The 19,060-nt window shown below is 38.8% G+C and overlaps 1 protein-coding gene across 1 annotated transcript in view; it reads left to right on the top strand.

Moving 5' to 3' along the window:
• The window catches only part of Cep128 (centrosomal protein 128), a 344,929-nt gene that overhangs the window by 126,587 nt on the left and 199,282 nt on the right, over positions 1-19,060 (top strand). Inside the window, exons 18-19 of the mRNA XM_028777280.1 lie at positions 4,727-4,903; positions 7,850-7,909. Of these exons, the coding sequence (XP_028633113.1) occupies positions 4,727-4,903; positions 7,850-7,909 (237 nt within the window). The remainder of the gene's footprint in view (positions 1-4,726; positions 4,904-7,849; positions 7,910-19,060) is intronic.

Below are 19,060 nucleotides of genomic sequence, written 5' to 3'. Positions count from 1 at the left end.
CCCTCCTTTAATCTCTTTCTTCCTTTGAGGCTGGGTCTCACTGTTCAACTCTGGCTGTGCTGGAACTCACTAGTAGAGCAGGCTGGCCTAGAACTCCCAGAGATCTGCCTGCCTCTGTCCCTAGAGTGCTGGGATTAAAGATTGCACTACCACATGCAGCTTGTTATAGTTCTTGAAAAATATTTCTTTTTTTTTTATATTTTAAGACAAATTATCTCTATTTTCTCCCCTTGGCCTTGGATTGCTATATAGGCAAGACAGGAGATCAATTTTCAGGTTTTTTTTTTTTTTTTGCCTCAGTCTTCAAGTCTTTGAGGTTACAGGTCTGTGTTACTATATCAACCCGTGCTGGGAGACCCTGTTATTAATATTAAGGTCAGCATTTACAGTGATTGGTCAGCTCCCTGAGCTTTGCATAAATTGGAGGAGTCCCTTTTCCAGTGGGGGTTTCTCTTCTCCACCTGATGTTATCTGGGGAGCCTGACCCCACATCCTCTACTTAAGAAATGTCACATGATCCTTGGTGAAATTACAGGTTCAACTTTCTTTCTCTAAAGTAGAACCTGCCAGGCAAGCACCTGGCTAACCTCTCCATGCAAATAAGGCATTCCTGACTCCTTAGCCTCAACCAGTGTACATTCACCTGAAAAACCCCTTCCTACTCTCTAAGGTTAATATAGCCCTTGTTCACCTTGAATAGTGTGTTTGTGTGTGTGTGTGTATGTCAAGAGCTAGCATTTTGGTTGTATTCTTTTATCTTTGAAGTTGTTATATTTCTATTAAAGTTGTGTTTCTTTATAATGTCAAACCCTGGAGAAAGTGACTGTTCTGGGGCGTAAGGAATATGTTCAAATATGTATCTATAATTAAAATGCTATATCTTGATCTTGGAATTATAAATTAATGGTTCTCTCCCCCCACCCCGTGTGTGTGTGTTTGTGTGTGTTTTAACATGGACTTGTAAGAAGTTTGAGTATTTCTTTTAGACATACATGTCAGTAGTATAAACCTTTCTTGTCTTAAAATGGACATATCCTGCAACTTCTTCTTTTCCAGCAATGGAGCTCTGCCTTGTCATTGTGTGATTAGCACAATTTTAAAGGTTGACTTAGTCAGATGACTTCTATAGATAGTTAAGTATATTTCCTATGTAGGAGAATCGCTCAAAGTTTGGGAAAGTTTGCATGCTTGACGTGTTTTTGCTTTTGTTTTCAATACTCTGTCATGTATTTATTTTCTTTCACCTGTCCATCCCTTTTAATTTAGAAATCTATTTACAGAAGTGGGAATGAACTCAAGGCCTTGTACACAGAGTTGCATCTTTAGCTGCTTTTTTCTTCTTTGATTTTAGTTTGAGACAGGGTCTCATGTCTTAGCAGAGGCAGATGTTGAACTTGCAAATATCCTGCCCCAGGATCCTGAGAGTCTGTAATTACTGTAGTGGGCCACCACATTTGATCACGTTTTCATTTGTCATGATGAATCTTCAGGATTTAAGCTAAGAGATGCTCCTTCTAGTTAAGATTCCATTAGTCCTCATTCGGCCAGCTGATAACTTGTGTGACTTCTTTGCACACTCTTGATGTCACTTGCAGAAACTCTTTGCCTTTCTACCATTTTGAGAATGAGACCTTTGCTTGGGTTTTTGAGTATTTAGTTATGAGCTCTAAGCTCTGGGACTCTAGTCACATTATTGACACTGCCTTGGCTGTCTGATTTGTAAACTGCAGAGTTATGTTAGTTCTCTAGAATTCTTTCTTAGTTACTTAGCTGCTAGGAAGCATATCTACCTTAGATTATCTGCACCACTATAGTAAGCTGCCTCTATCTCTATACTCTGTAGAAAAACCCGGGCTAATCCCCATGTGTCTGCTCTTTGTCCTGAAACAGTGAAGTTACACACTATATACCAGATTTCTAAAGACTTTCTAAAATACTGTGTTTTTTAACCTTTGTATTTTAAAAATATGGTAATATTTTCTAGGACAGGATATTGCTCTTTCTGAAATTTCCAGAGTATCTTGGAATGGCAGAATAATGGCCAAACAGTGTTACCTAACTTTATAAACCCATATACATTTAAATCTGACAGAATGATTGAACTAACTTGTAATCAGTTTCTTGTCCCACCCTTTCTCAGAATTTGCTCTGCCTTCCCAAGGTTTGAAACATCTAATATAAAATTTGGGGAAGAACTAAGTCATTGTGTGCTACTAAGGAGTCTTCACATATTCCCAACTTTGAAAAATGGGGCAGAACAGAAGTGATAGATTTTCCTGAGAGATCTATGGGGACTTTGGATCTTGTTTACCATCTTATACACAGAAAAATGCTTTATATAGAGTGTTTTTTCTTATATTAGCCATTTGTTCTTTCTCATCTCTGTAACAAAACCTGAAGCTAGATAGTATGTAAAGAAAAGATATTTTTGGAGCCTGAGAGTCCATGATTGGAAAGTCCAGCTGTGGTGAGGGTCCGTGGATACATTAAATTACAGTGGGGGCATGTGCAAGTTAGATCTCAGATGAGACAGGAAGCCAAAAAGCCCTCATGGGGTCAGGCTTTAATCTCTTCAGCCCTGCAGGGAAAGCAAGACAGTTTCTGAGAACAATGTCAGTTTTGATTGATGCCACCATCTTCAGTGACCCTCATCTAGGAGCTACTCATAGGCCACGCCTCCAGCACATGAACTATTGGGTGGTATAAGCACAGTCCAACCATTGGGTTGTTGTCCCAGTCCCACTGCTAAACCAACCAACCAACCAACCAACCCACCAACCAACCAACCAACCAACCAACCAACCAACCAACCAACCAAGTCAGTGAAACTGCCTGAGCACAAAGGAGTGTAATAAAAAAAGGGGGAAAGAAAAGAGGAGGGAGGTGGGGGATTCGTTATAGACTTTATGAGAAGTGCCCTTATGTAACAGAGCACTACTTACAGTAAACATATGTGGTGAAGTTTCTGTAAAATAAAAAAAGTTCTTCCTTTTATTTTTTTTTAAATAAAGATTCATTCTCTCTAAATTACCAAGCAAGGCACAGTTGAACTCACAGAGACTGAAGCAGCAAGCACAGGGCCTGTATGGTTCTGCACCAGGTCGTCTTCATAGCTATTACAGCTTTTAGCTTGGTATTTTATGGGGCTCTTGAGTGTGTGAACAAGTGGATCTCTGACTCTTTTCCTGGAATGCTTTTCTTCCTGTTGGGTTGCTATGTTCTACTTCAATATGAGAGTTTTTGCTTTGTCTCATTATACTTTATTTTGTCATGTTTACTTGAAGAAACCTGTTCTTTTCTAATGAGAGACAGAAAGGGAGTAGACCTAGAGGAGTGGGAGGTGAGGAAGAACTGGGAGGAGCTGAGGGAGGGGAAACTATATTCAGGATATATTGTATGAGAAGAGAATCTATTTTTAATAAAAGGAAAAAATTACTTATTTTTACTTTTTATGTATGAGTGTTTTGTCCAAAAGTCTGTCTGTGCACTATGTGTATACTTGATGCCTACAGAAGCCAGAAGAGGGCATCAGATTCCTTGGAACTAGAGTTAGAGAGCTGCCATGAGAAGCTGGGAATTGAACTGAGTGAGGTCCACTGGAAAAGCGGCCAGTGTTCTTAACTGCTGATCCATCTCTGCAGCTCTAATGATTAATTTTTTACAACTGGGTTTCTTTTTCTTATTTCTTTGAAATTTGAAATGGGTTTGATACCCATGCACTACTCTTGGATTAGTTGTGTCTTACTGGGTAGTAAAAGGGTACTAGGCTAGTGTTTGATGACTGAACATATATTAAGTAAGACTGTGACTGTGGTCTGCTACTTATACAGTTCAAGTAATTTTATCGCTTTACATGCCCTGTGTTATAAGGCTCTGAATTTCTCTAGTGCATGTGTTAAAAATATGCAAGATCAGAAGCAACTCATATGTTAGAGCTTTTGATAGTTTTAGACTGTATTGACTTTATCAGTTAAATATTCCTAACCCACAACCCAAGGTGTCGCATACTGAGTGTCGTGTCAGTTGTTCTAACGTTGTGGGCTTGGGGGCATTAGAGATTTGGCATTTTCACATGAAGGATGCTCAGTTTTAATGAAATTATTTAATCATAACTCTTGAGAATTGTATAATAAATAGTAATGATGACAAGTTGTTCTGCTTAGAGGAGACCCCAAAGTACTTGAAATCTCTTCAAGGACTCCTGAAAAACCTCTTTTCATTAAATGTATTTGTTTACTTGCAATGTGTTTCCATCTTGGTTTTTTATTAAATCTTCGTGTCTAAATTCACGTGTGTAGCATGAGAGCATTCAAATGTTGAAACTTTGGAAGAATACACTGTGAGGGAATTTAGCTGATAGCACATGCCTCTCAAATGGAGAAACCTACTCCATTTGATACTACTAAGCACCATATTTGGTAATGTATACTTCTGACATTTTACTGTGACGGTCTACATAAGAGCAATTACTGATTTTATCTTTTCTTCCGATCCACTGGTAGCACTGTTATTAAGTAGAAAAGGACATTTCAACATTCTTTTTCATAGAATTTATGTAGTAATTTTACCAGTTGTTCATGCACGGGTTTTTATGGGATATCTATTTTGCTCAGTGAAGGGACAGCCAGTCATATATAGTTTGTAATCCAGTTCCTAGGTTTGGTTGCATAAATAACTGTGTCTTGTCTCTACTTAATAAGCTTCTGTTTTATTCTTCATGCCACAGGAGAAACATATAAGTAATGAAGAAGAGCACTTAAGGAGGATGGAGGAGTCGAGGCTGCAGCTCAAGGATCAGCTTCTTTGTTTGGAGACAGAACAGGAATCCATTCTTGGTGTAATAGGAAAAGAAATTGATGAAGCTTGTAAAACTTTCTCCAGAGACTCAATGGAGAAATTGAAAGTAATTATGAGTTCTCATATTACGTGCCTTAAATTTTCAGTTATTTTTCTAATATATAATTAGAATGGGATTGTAATGTGATTACACGGTAGTCACATTCTTATTTCAGAATTTTTTATGAAACAAATAACCTCTTGCATTGCTTAGAGTTAGGAAATGTGTTACTACACAGTCATGGTGAAAGTGTGAATTGTTCCATTGGGTTACCTGTGTCTCACTCAGTGAAAGGCAGCCTTTCAACAAAGAGGCAGCATATTGGTCAAGGAAAACATCCTTTGCGTCAAGTAGCTTGGATTCTGAGGTGTCCACCACGCTAGCCTGCTAGTGATGTTGTTAGCATCTATAGAATTCTTCACGAGAGGTTTAATGATAAGTATGGTGTTTGCAGTGTCTTCCTTATCCCCTAAAACCAATCCATCCTTTGCTACCCCATGAAATATAGTGTGGAAAAGAGAACCAGATCTGGAGGGGCTCAGTACTTGCTCCTAGATGTCACTGTGATTAAATCTCAAGTGGGCTGACTGGAGCCCGATCAGAGGAGCACTGCACTGTTGCGTTCTCCCTATTGACACAATTCTCTTCAGCATATTCTTCTCCATATTTGGGATTGATCATTTATCAATTAATGCCTGTCATGAAATGACAAACAAAAAGACTGTCCCATGGTAGTTTACAAGTGTAGACTCTGGCCCTGCTGTATTCTACTTGACGTACCCCTAGCATATTAGGATGAAGTGGTACTTTTAGCCATGGCATGACCACACTCAGACATGGTTTTGTGCTTAGCAGGTTTTGGGAGCTCAGTTATTCTTTCTTCCTCCACTAGCGAATGGTCTTTTGAGTTTTCTTCTCCCAATTTCTGATTTTTTTGTCTTTCTTGTTCTCCAAGGATGTTTAAAAGAAAATGAAAATATAATTCTGCTGTTTCAATCAAAACTTCCAAGGCGTCAACCTTAATATAAATATTTCAATTGGCAAAATGAACAGAATAGGTAGATAGTTTGCAATTTGTAATTTTCTGTACCTTCTTTTGAGGCAGTGTTCAAGTATCATGAGAAGGCTGTGATGTTAGGATGAGAATGGTTGGCTTAAGTGGAAAGCTGACTCATGGGGATGCTACAGGGTCTGCTTTATAATGGCTTACCTTTTCCTATCTAATGCTATTCTCTTAAATGTCAAGGCTTCTCTGAGTATGTAACTTTGTAAACCCTCATTTTATATAGAGAAACAATTTTTAGCAATGTAGCATTTACTCAATGCTTAAATATTTAATTTCAGTCATGTGAGCATTAAAATCAAAATATGAGAATCATGTTATAAGATGCACAATAAGCCTTGTTACATGATACTGCAGGAAAACACCAGTTTTTCATGGACAGGAACATTCTCAAATACTATGTTTCTTTATAGAGAACAATTGTCCTTTGAACAGGCTCTGAAAGTAACTTTGTGTTTTATTGTGTTTGGATGTACATACATGTTCTCTTTGTCTTCCTTCACAGCACAGGTCTGTTACAATGTTGTTGTCATAGTTCCTTGAGGTTTACTGTTGGTGACAACTTGATGTGTCATCATTATTGTACATTGAATGCTTTCTGTGCCCAGAAGTAGAAACACTTGTGTATTTGATTTATACTTTGCTGTTACATGGTTGCTTTTCCCATGGCACTGATAGCCTTTAGCTCTGCCATTTATAACTGGCTACAAATGTTCTTTTAAACATGAAGTCATTTGTAAATCTGTGGAGAAAAATCATAAAACACAAACATTGCTTGTATTTCTTATATCAAAATATTTATTATTACTCAAGGTGAAGGTTTAATTGAGGTAGTAAAGATTTAATGGAGTAGGTTATGAAATGGAAAGTATAGTTCTTGTCAAATGGATGCTCACAGATATTTAGCAGCACAGTACATTGTTGAAAGAGGAGAAAGAAATAATTTGGGTAATTAAAGAAAGCCTGATTGACAAGGTAGAGCACCTAAGCCTTGGGTTAGAATTGGGTATGGTGGTGCGGGCCTTAAATTAAAGCATGGGAGTGAGGCAAAGGAAAGGCCCACCTCTCCTTGATGAGGCTACATAGTTTCAGAGGAGTCAGGGCTACATAGCAATTCAATGCCCTGTTTCAAAATAGGAGACAAAATGAAACACAACAAGCAAAACTACATGAGAATAGGGTTAGATGTAAAGAAAAAAGTGAAAGAGAAGGTAGGTGTTAGACACTTCTGTGTGTGGAATGTGGTGGATACTAAATATGTACTAAGTGTAAGTGAATTAACTATTGCTATTCTGACAGAGAAGTAATGTCGCGACATATCAGGAGATATGGAAGCATTTGAGAATATGTATAGATGTTTCTTTAGAAAAGAAAGGATATTTTCACATGAAAACCACTGAGACAGCCTGAAAAAATATTCCATGTAGCATAGAACTAGGAATAATATAATTTGTGTTTATAATTATAAAGGCACCAGCAGCTTTTGAGTACAGGTTAGCTCAGTAATAAGGCAAAACCAGATGTTCTGAGATTTTACAAATGAGTTGATATAAAGACAATCAGGGCAGCCAATGTAGGCAACAGTTTAATATAGAATTTTCTAAGTATTTTAAAATATAAAGCAATAGGTGAAGCAAGCAGGTTTAAATCAAGGTTGCATGCCTGGTAAAATCTCATGGACTCAACTGCAGAGAGTGATGGTGCCACCAGACAGCTGGGTCATCTGTGTCTCTGTATGTGAGCTGGCTGCTTATTGTCATCAAAAAAATAAAGCATAGCAGGCACTTAGTAACTGTGTTGTGAAATTGACTGTGTGCTTGATACAGTCTTCCTCTTGTCAAATTCTTATATTTAAGAAGTAATTATTTGTGTGTTGTGGTCAATAATTTTGGTTATGAATGTTCAGACCAGAGAAAAATCTCGTTTGACATTCTTTTCTCTTTTTGTAGGTATTTACCTCTGGTCCTCAATTACATTATGACCCACATCGATGGTTAGCTGAAAGCAAGGTACTTCATCACAGAATCCTAATATTTACGACATTAAAGAAATCATATTTGGTTTGGCCATGTATATCTCCTATCTGTCTGCCTTTCTGCCTGCATCTCCACCCACTTGCCTACACATCCACCTGCCTACCCACCCAACTGCCTACATACCCATCTGCCTACCCACCCACCTGCCTGCTCAGCCAGCCAGCCACCCACCCATTCACCTGTCCACTATCTCTGTCTGACTGTCTGTGTGTGTGTTGTTTGCTTTGTGTTTCTTTTGAGTCAAGCCTCACTGTGTAGCCCTGCTGTGCAGAGCAGGAGGCTGTTCTTGAACCCACAGAGATCTACCCACCTCTGACTTCTGAGCACATCACTATGCCTAGCTTAGCTAAATGTTTTCTTGTATGACTGAGAATATAAAGATAACGTTTGGTTAACAGAGCAGAGTACTTTGGTCCATGTAAAAGGCATCTAAATTTCTTTTCCCCCCATATTTAGTATAGGCGAAGAATTAGAAAATAAAGGAGGATCAAAATTTTGGCTTGTGAACCAGATTGTAAGAGAGATAAATTCTTTTGATTTTTATTTAGTTGTGTGTCTGGAAGTGTCTAAAGGCCAGAACAGCTACAACTCATGTTTATTTTATATATACTTATTAAATCCTTCTTGATTCTTCTGTAAGCTTACAGCCTGCTGACTCTGCTTGTGTCAAGAAAATCCCTTTACTCCCAGGGTTGTTGTTTACAAGACTAGAGGAATCTATTTTATGCCCTAAAGATAACTTCTCTGTGTCATGATTCATCTAGGTAGTTTTATATTATCAAAAGTTCAATCTCAATAATTTTTTATTCTTATTTGAAAATTCTACACTATGATATAACCTTCTATTGTCTGAACGTTTCATACATGCACATGATCTGTCTATCACTCAGCTCACCCCCACCCCCATCTCTCTTCTATTTCTATTTCTTCTATGACTTTGACTCTGGGATATGTACCAACTGCTTTTGTATGTTAGGTCAATTTACAAACTCACTGATTAAAATATATGAACTATTATTAGCCCTATGGACTTTCAGTTCCTTGTAGAATAATTTTCTTCAAGATACACATATCTTAATCTTTTTATTTCATTGAAGTTTCATAATAAAACCACCCATAGTATAAATTGGCCTACTTCTGTTTCCACTTTGCTAGTTTATTGTCTGAAGAGACTTTAAAATCTGTGAGCTGGTTCGCTGATTGATTGGCCGGTTGATGGCTGTGCTTGAACCCTGGGCCTGATGCACTGTACGTGCCCGTGGAGCAGACTCCCCTTCCCCATTATGCTTGTTTGAAAACATGAGAGAAGTGAAGTCTCACAGGAGGAAAGTAACTTCCTCATTTCCATGTAAAGGATGAAAGGGCATATTGCCTACTGTCTGACTCAGTGTTAATGCCACACCACTATGTGCTGTCATTCTGAGTCTTCGTTTGTTGAGCCAACACTTGTTTATTATATAATCCTTTGTGTCAGTCACCTTGGCTCTCATGTAGTCTCAGGGCTAATATTGAGGTGTACATGGATCCCAAAGCATTCTTTGAGGTATGTTTTGTTGTTGTAGCTATCTGAAGACATTGCCAAAGGAGTATAGGAAAATGAAGAAGTAACTGATGTTTGCTGGTAAGGTGGCGGGATACGATGTCACAACCATGCCATAATAAACTTCTGCAAGGACTCAACACTTAAATTTAGTCATCTAAAAATTGTGTAAAGGCTGTAGAGATGGATTAGCAGTTCAGATCACTGAGTGCTTTTCCAGAAGACCTGCATTTGGTTGTTAGCACTCACATGGAGGCTCACACCCATCTTTAACTCCAGTTACAAGGGCTCTAAAGTCCTTTTCTGGCTTCTTTGGGCAAAGGAACACAAGTGGTGCACACATGTACACATCAGCAAAAGAGCCACACATCTAACGCCAAACACCCATATACATACAAATAAAAAGCATGTGGAAGTTACTTGGCTAATTATGGATAAAGCAATGGCAAGAACGTGAGTGTATTGAGGGTGTTACGGATCTCTTTTATTTTTATTTGAAAATTCTACACTATGGTATACCCTTCTATTGTCTGCATGTTTCATACATGCACATGATCTGTCTATCACTCAGAGGTGCTGGTGGGAAGTGTGCCGTGACAGTGAGTACCTCTGAAGGCCAGTCATGTATTTTTGGGAGGAGAGTAAAAAAAGCCAACACTGTGAATGAACACAGAATTTACCTTACTGTATACAATTGTCTCTCTTCTTCAAAACCATCAATCTTGTGCATTTCAACCATTTTTGGTAGAAGTAGATGCAAATTCATGTTTTTGCCTCTTGCATAGCAAATGTAGAATGTATATGTTTGGTATCTCAGAATTCCTTGGCTGGGGACTTCTGTTTTGCATTAATTTAACATTTCTCTTTTTCCTAACTCTGCAGTTCTGACAACAAGAGCAATGTACTTAGGATTTTCTTTCAAGTTAAAATCTTTATCATTTCCTCACAGAAAGCCTTCACTGCTGTGGTTCTGTTAAATTATGAGAAGCAGAGATGACTCTTCATCATAGCTCTTTAATTTGGGAGCTAGTGAGCAGTTTTCCCTTATCATTTAATGGGATTGAACTCCTGATCAGACCAGGTTTAATACTGCATGAGACAACTGTCCCCTCTACAGTGGAAAAGAGTGTGATAAAAAATACCATGCTGACCAACTGACTAGGGAGGAATTGAATCCATTTCCTGGAAAGATGGCTTGGGTTATTGATGGGCTACAATCCTGTAATGTCTGTGAACTATGACTAGACAGCTCTATAAGTATTGCAGATAAGATCTGAAATCAGGGGACAAAAACTGTATGGAAAGCAGAATTGCTATTCAGCTAGCCCATGCTGACATCCTGCAGTATTGGAAGGACCTCAGAGGGCAGTTGGTAATTGTTTTCATAAATCTACTAAATGAATTTCTTTTGTTTGTGTTAACTGTAGAAGAACTAGCAGGTTGGGTGGGGTGTTTATCACTGTCTGTTTGTGGGCAGTGGTGGCATGACATAAACATGAAATCCAACTGAGTCTGTCCAGATTTGCAGATAAAGTAATGAATGGAGCATCAGGATAAGGCTTTATAGGAAGGGAGCGGAGATAGCTATTAAAGAATGCCAGGTAAGTAGTTCCTGTAGATTAAGGAGGAGATTTTGTTGTAAATTCTAGCAGGCCATGTAGAGACCGGGGTTTCCTTTGCTTAACAGAGACTAGTATTATGTCCTAGTATTGCGTACTTTCCCTGTGTTGCTCTATTTTGGGATCTTTCTCAGAGCTGCCCTTTTTGTGTTAATAGTATTTCCTATGCTAGTCACTGGACAGTCCTGTGTTTACTGTGGTTCAGCTCAAGTGGCAGGAGAGATTATGGAGTAGCTGCTCCTGCTGCAGATCAGAGAACCGGGGTGCTTATGGTTTTGAGTATTACCCGAGAACAGAAGCTCCTGAGTTACTGAGAAGGCTTTGGCGCACTTTGCTGAACTCTTTGTATTCTGTGTTAGTTTTTGTGGTGCACATTCAAACAAAACTTCACGTTTTCGGATATTGCCTCTTTTTGTGAGAATTATTTGATCATGTCTATTCTTGTTTAGGATATGAATAATCATCAAATATTCTATCTTCTCATTAAAAAATGAAAATATCGTACTCCATACTTGTTTCTTTGTTGGAAATATGCTTTAGGTTATATATAAGGGAAATACACAGTTTAGGGGAAAATAATTTATATCTTAAAATATACTCTTATTTTGGAGATCTTTTTCCTTTTTGATCATATTGAGAAGTAAGATTTGAAGAAAATATTGTTTAAAAATTATAACCCTATCCTGAGTCTGGTAAAACTGGCCTATAAGCCCATTTACTTAGGAAGCTGAGGCAGGAGGATCAGAGTGCAATTCAAGGGTGGACTTAGTGAGACTATCTCTCAAAATAAAAGTAAAAGAGAGCTGGGGACTGACTTAGTGGCAGGGCACTGGCCAAACATGTGAGGCCCTGGGCATGACCCTTAGTACCACATAAACATCAAAAAGACTTTTAACTTGACTCGTATTTGGATTGTATGGTCTGGTTCACTTTATTTTGGTGACAGCATATTCTAAAACAAAACAAAACAAACAAACAAAAAAAACCAACACCATTCTTGTTCCCCTGGTTCTTATGCAAGCATTTTTTCCCCCTCAAAGTTATTTTTAGAATTTTGATGAAGGAACATAGTAGTTAAAGCAGGAAAATTATGGGTCCTCGTGTTATTGCTGACTACAGAGGCCATCATCTGTTATGTGAATTTTCTGTTTTCTCTGGTTTGGAGTTTTGAGTCATTACTTAGTGCCTTTCCTATATTATGTTAAGGCTCCGTAGCAGCCTCTCACAGACTAGAAAGATCCCTGTGATAGGTTTAGTAGCTGCTTATGAATATTCCCACCTAATTATGAGCTGAGCTGACAGAGATAAAAACTGCCTTATTTTCAAATTCCCTGTGTTGGTTTATTTAGCACTGCTTGTTGATGTTGTTAAATAAATGAGTCTATTATGCAATCTGTAAAATGCTCCTGTGAGTGGTTAATAGAAAGGTTTCTGCTGTATGATTAATAGCCTTGCCAGCTAATTATAATTTGCAACGGTTAAAGTCCTGGGTTCCAAGTCACTTTCTCAGGATGCTTAATGAACATGTTGGGTATTTATCTAAGAAACACGATTTCTTATAACTGATTATTGGTTGATTAAATTTCCATAAATTTTAATTTTATTTTGGATTGTTAATACAGTCTATATTTATATTCACTTTGTATGAAGCCTCTAAATACAACCAAATCTTAATTTTGACAGTACGATAAAGCCTTTGCAGGAGTCTATTGAAGTCATTGGTCATATTACAGTCATCTCTTTGGCTTATTTTAGCAAAATGCCACACACTGACTTCTAGCTTAAACAATTGGCATTTATTTTCTCACAGTTGGAGAGGTGAGTCTGAGGTAAAGGTGGTGCTTCCTGGCTTGTGGAGGCTACCTTCTGTCTGTGTCTTGATATGTCTTTTGTGTATATCCTATGGGAAAGGGTTTTGGTCTCTTTTTCCTCTTACAGGACACCAGGTCTCAAGGGTAGGGTTCTATCCTTACTCAGGGATTCTTACCATCTCCCTCAGGGCTCTGTAGGTACAGCTATGTTTAGGCTTCTGCTTCAGTGCATGACTTTTGAGAGGGTGAAATTTATCTATAACTGAAACCTGATTGATGGCTTTTTAAGGACTTTTTTGTTACATTGTTATTTTTATCATAATTTATTGAGCAGGACGAGGCAGATTTGTTGTTTCTCTATTACCACTGTTCAGCAATGCCAGTGATTGTTCAGTCAAATGACAGGAGGTCAGACACTGAGATGGGATTGATTTGAATGGGCCCAGGAAAGGGAAGCCTGGGCTGAGTCTTTGTGTCTGCAGTTATGTCACTGAGTAAAAGTAGGTTGACGGAGGCTGTCGAGGGGTGAGCTCAGGAACCATTTTCCTCCTCCACCTCTTCCTCCTCTTCCTCCTCCTCCTCCTCTTCTTTTTCTCCTCCTTCTCTTTCTCTTCTTCCTCTCCCTTCTCCTCCTTCTCCTCCCCCTCCTCTTCCTGCTCTTCCCCCTACCTCTCCCTATCTCTCCTCCTATTCCTCCTTCTCCGCCTTCTATAAAAGGTGAGAGTTTTTTTGTTTTTTTGTTTTTCTGTTTGTTTTCTGCAGTGGTAGTGAGTGCATGTTGAAAATGATATGGAAAAAGCATTGTTACAATGTGGAATTAGTTTTTCCCCTTTAGGAAGTCTTGTCCTCCTGCTAGAAGCCTTGGGAACTGAGAAGAATATTGGGCCTGATCACATTAAAACTGGTACTTACACCATGGGACGGAAAATGTTGCTTGGCTTTTATGTTACACTTGTACTGTTATTTTTTTAGGGTTGATTTTAGAAAGGCATGTTATATTTCAAATACCAAATATTTCAAAATGATAAAATAGTGAAACAGCAGCCAGAATGAATAGTGTATCTTAAGAAGCATGGTGTTTCTCTCTTTTCTTATTTTATTCATGTTTCCTACCTGGTTCCTGTAGCTGTTTGCTTTCATCACATCTGATGCAAACCAATCAAATCAAGTCCTGCAGTATCTCACAGTGGTTTGGTCCCAGAATAGGCAGTCTTCTTTTTCATTGGAGGTTGAAACGCTGAGTCCTGTTTTTCAGTTTTCACAGGTCTCTTGTATAGCTTGTGGCCTACTGTGAACCTAGTCTGTGTTCCTTTGCTTTTTAATGCATTTTCCTTCAGGTCTGGCCCTTTTAAATGCCATCCTGTACATATGAATTTCTCCTGTTTATAAAGTTATTTCATTTTATTTTCTGTTAAAAGATACTAGACTTAATACTATCCGGCTAATAAAATCAATTTAATATTCTGACATTTCATATTTTTCTGTAATTTTGAATAATGCTGGAATTTAGGCTAATCCTTGGAGAAATAATGTTTAGTGTATTTCCATTGGTAGTAATTAAAGAATTTAAATAGTTCAGTTTCCAGAAAATTTAATTTTGAGATTTGACCATTAGAGTTAGCTTTTTGTACCACTTCCCCAATTTCTAAGCTCATTGGCTAATGTGTGATGCTACTGAGTGAAGTCCTTTGTTAGGTGCTCACTTATTAAAAAAAAAAATGAGAGTGTGTAGCTTCGAAGTGCCGTGCCATAGCTACTAACACTGTGTAAAGGGTATAGTTACTCGGCCTCTCACAGGCAGAGTTTAGCCCATCTCTGTTGTGCATGGATTTTGTAGTGTTGTTAAATGTGTTATTTTTCAATGGTCATTAATGTCTGCTAGGATGTGTCTTTTTTTGAGGGCTTTGTCCATGAGTACTCTATCTGTGTCATTTCTCTCAAACTCCTCCTGTGCTTCACCTCTTTTGTGGTCTCTGTTCTGATTATTATCATTATATCTGCATGTATTTGTGTATGTGTGTGTGTGTGCACACTTGTGCGTGCACACTCTCATACATATGTGCATATATAGCCTACTTATTCCATTTAATGTTGCTCATAGTCATTTAATGTAGTTTCTGTGGTTAGCCACTTGAGATTCAACATTGTTTTGCGGGAGCTTATCCCTAGAGTAGACTAATTCTTCTCTCAGAAGCCATTGGCTACTTGTACCTCTTCATCTGTGTCTAAGACCATGTGGAATTTCTGCTGTCCTCAATGGCATCTCAACAGGAGGTTTCAATATTCTGGTCTTGTTCAGGAAACTCTATTGTTGAGATTTGGTGGGTGTATTTCCCTTGTCATCCCTAGGGGACATCTAGTTACTAGTGTCCTGGCTTATGTCAAGGGTACATTGCATATTTATCAATTGAGGTTAGTACCCGCTGCAATCCTGTATTCTCTTCATTGTGATTAGTAGTGGATCTCTGTAATGATCTCCATTTGTTGTATAAAGAAGCTTCTTTGATGAGGGATAAGAGCTACATTTGCTTACAAAGGTAAGCATTTAGAATTGAGTTAAAATTTATATTGGTTTAAAATCATGGTAGAGGTAGGTTTTCCTCTCAGGCCTGACTTCTCAAGCTGTGGATGTTGACTAGGTTTCCAGCACCAGGCACGTATTCCCTCCTGTATTGCAAGCCTGAAGTACAATGAGATAGTTGTTGGTATCCATCCCCAAGATGAAAGTGACACTATTGTATCACTGGAGATACTTTGCCAGTCTAGTCATTTGTGATTTGTAAGCTTTTTAGCTGGGTAGGACTACCAGTTGTTCCTCTCTCTTGGAAGCTTGCTTTAGTACCTTCCGATACATTGATAGGCTGTTCTCAGAGAGGAGTCTTCCAGGTCAGTTACACATTGGTTCCTCCAAGTCATGTGCTCAAAATATGTGGCATCTTTTGCAGTTGGGTCTTACCTCCAAGTTCTGCAAGGCAACTAAAGGTGATGTTTTGGAAGACTATTGTGTTTCTCTAAGCAACAACTTGAGGGGAGGTTTCCCATGTGTGATACTATTTTTTTTTGTTTGTTTTTGCATGGTGCTTGTATGGTACATTATCACCAACATAACTCCATTAAAACACACACACACACAGACACACACACACACAGACACACAAACACACAGACACATAGACACACACAGACACACACACAGACACACACACACACACACACCAGTAGTATGATTGTAGATTTTAAACATCCCACTTTTCACTTAGTTGCCTTTGTGAGATCCTTTGGAGTCCTTGATACCATGTTAGTGCCAATGTATTGCCATTGGCCCTTTCTACAGAAGATTTTAGGTAAAGATACAGCATCCTTGGAGAAAGTCTCGAAGATCTAAATCCCTTACAAGGATAAAATTGTATGTGCTTAAACTACCAAGTACACAGCAGAAAGACTTGGCTACCCAGGCCACCTTTTCCAGCAACTACATCTAATCTTTCTTCTCTCTCTCCCACTGCATCCTGCCTGTAATGGTCTGATGCTCAGGGAAGCTTGCAGGTGCTTTTCTTGAAGCAGTAAAAGACTTTTTGAAGTTAAAATAAAAAAGATATTATGTATAGATTCAGATTGTGGTTTTAAAATAGAATACTGCAGGGAGGTATAAGCAGTCTCTTAGTCTGCCCATTAGTAAATTAATGACTTAGTGTGAGTCCTTTTCAACTGATGTATATCTAGAATTAATAGTTATATTATGTAGCATAACTTTTCTTGTATAATACTTTAAGTGCATTCTCAGTTTAAATATTCTGGCACTGTTGAGATGAGAAGAATATGATTCGAGTCCTGATCTCCCTTTCTTGCTACCTCTTGTTAGTAGAAACAATCACCATCTAGTGTGACACTCCGCTTTCCAGCCCTATTTTGACTAGGAGCAGCTACAGTTATTTTGGTCATGGAATCTTCTGTTTACATTACAAAGTATTCCTAGTCTATTTCTTTCTTTCTTTCTTTCTTTTTTTTTTGTTTTTGTTTTTTTGAGACAGGGTTTCTCTGTATAGCCCGGGCTGTCCTGGAACTCACTCTGTAGACCAGGCTGGCCTCGAACTCAGAAATCCGCCTGCCTCTGCCTCCCAAGTGCTGGGATTAAAGGCATGTGCCACCACTGCCTGACCCTAGTCTATTTCTTTCCTTTTTTCCTTCTTTCTTTCTCTCTCTTTCTTTCCTTCTTTCTTTCTCTCTTTCTCTCTCTCTCTTTCTTTCTTTCTTTCTTTCTTTCTTCCTTTCTTCCTTTCTTCCTTTCTTCCTTTCTTCCTTTCTTCCTTTCTTTGTTTTTGTTGTTGCTTTTTTGTTTTTGTTTTTGTTTTTTTGAGACAGGTTTCTCTGTGTGCCCTGGCTGTCCTGGAACTCACTCTGTAGACCAGGCTGGCCTCGAACTCAGAAATCCTTCAACATTGCGAACATCCATCTTGTATTTTGGCGTTTGGGCTCCACCCCTGATGTCTTCTTGGTTTTACTTCATGTCCTTGGAAGGCCACTTTCTTGCTTTATTTTGAGTCTTTATTTTTGTGTTCACTATGTCTTAAACTATTTACTGTCTCTTAGTCTTACTGGATAGTCTTTTCTCTTTTGAGCACTTCAGCTGCCTCTATTACTGAACCATGATCTGTATCTGTATCCCAGGTCTCTGGAGCTCTTTATTCATCTGTACCCTTTCTCTTTGCTTCTGAGTCTCATTGGCTCAAGCTCTTCATTTTCCAGTCTGAGACTGACTTCTCCTTCCCCAGGCTTTGTTGCTTTTGGGTTTTTCATACTTGAGTAAGTTAGAAACATACCCACTAGTATTGATTCTTCTATCTACCTTACTATGAGTTCGGAGGAACTGTCAGATCGGAAATGTGCAAGTTTCAGCTCATCCCGTATTCTTGGTTTGCTTGCAGCTGTGTTTCTGTTCCTTGACTTCCAGCTTCCAGTATGTACTCATCTCTGAGCAGAGATTTTATTTTCAAAACAGCAAGTGCTTTCTTGTCCGCGGAATGAGGATAATGGTGTCAGCCCAGCTCTGTGTCCGTCCTTAGTGCTGCAGTAGGAATGCTCCTTTTTTTCTGGCTCGGAGCTCATTATGTGTCCTTGTTTCCTGGCTTGTGGAACTTTTCCTATCTGTGGATTTGCAAGAGAATTTTTAAATGGGATGTTAGAAAGTAAGGCAGGCTTTATTCATTTCTTTAGTCATAGATGGATTCCACAGCCCTGCTGAAGCTGAGGGACTTCTATATTCAATGATAACCACACAAGACAGGCCCACAGACTGCATAGAAAGTACTTGGAGTCTCATCTTATTCAGGGAGGTTTAACTTGAACTTTGTTTCACTAGTCTCTATAACGTTCTTTTGTTGTTGTTGTTGATTAAATAATGGATTGCTTGGTCATTGAAGTGCTTACTGTGCAAACACAAGAACCTGTGTTCAGATCCCCAGTACCCATGTAAAAAGCTGGGCTTGGTGGGCTAACCTGTAATTCTATCACTGGGCAGGTAGAAAGAGAAGGATCCCCTGAGCTTGCTGGCCAGCTAGTCTGGATTCAATTAGGAAACTTTTCTCAAAACGTAGAGAGCAGTACAGGAAGATAACTGACATTAGCTTCTAAAACACACACACACACACACACACACACACACACACACACACTTCACTTAACCTATGCCAAGCACATTTACTATGTTTGTAGAGTTGTGTAGCCGTCAGCACAAGTCTGGAACACCTTTGCACCTAGAAAGAGAAGCAGAACCTTTGACTGTCTCTTCTCAGCCTACCTTCCAGCAGCTCCCGTCCTGCCTGATCATTTACCACCTCGTTTCTACCCATTTGTTCATTGTGCATGGAAACTAATGGACTCATACAAACATGTGCTTTTGTGGTTGCCTTCCTTCCTATAGGAGAATGTTGTTTTCAAGGCTCGCCCACTTGATGTCATGCTGTGATTGCCTGGCTTCTATTGCCATATCATTCTTGATTGGTTGGATAGGCCTAGTGTATCCATCCATTTGCCACTGGATGGACTTTGGCATCTCTTTTGGGACTGTTGTAAACATGCTGCCTTGAGCATCCCTGCATGCCTTTCTCATGGGTTTCATTTGTCTATTCTATTCAGTAGAATTGCTGGGTTATAT

This window comes from Grammomys surdaster, unplaced genomic scaffold (assembly GCF_004785775.1).
Source record: "Grammomys surdaster isolate TR1022 unplaced genomic scaffold, NIH_TR_1.0 279, whole genome shotgun sequence".
NCBI classification, from domain to species: domain Eukaryota; kingdom Metazoa; phylum Chordata; class Mammalia; order Rodentia; family Muridae; genus Grammomys; species Grammomys surdaster.
The sequence above is the reverse complement of the archived record's forward strand: the minus strand, read 5'-3'. Positions and strand labels throughout refer to the sequence as shown.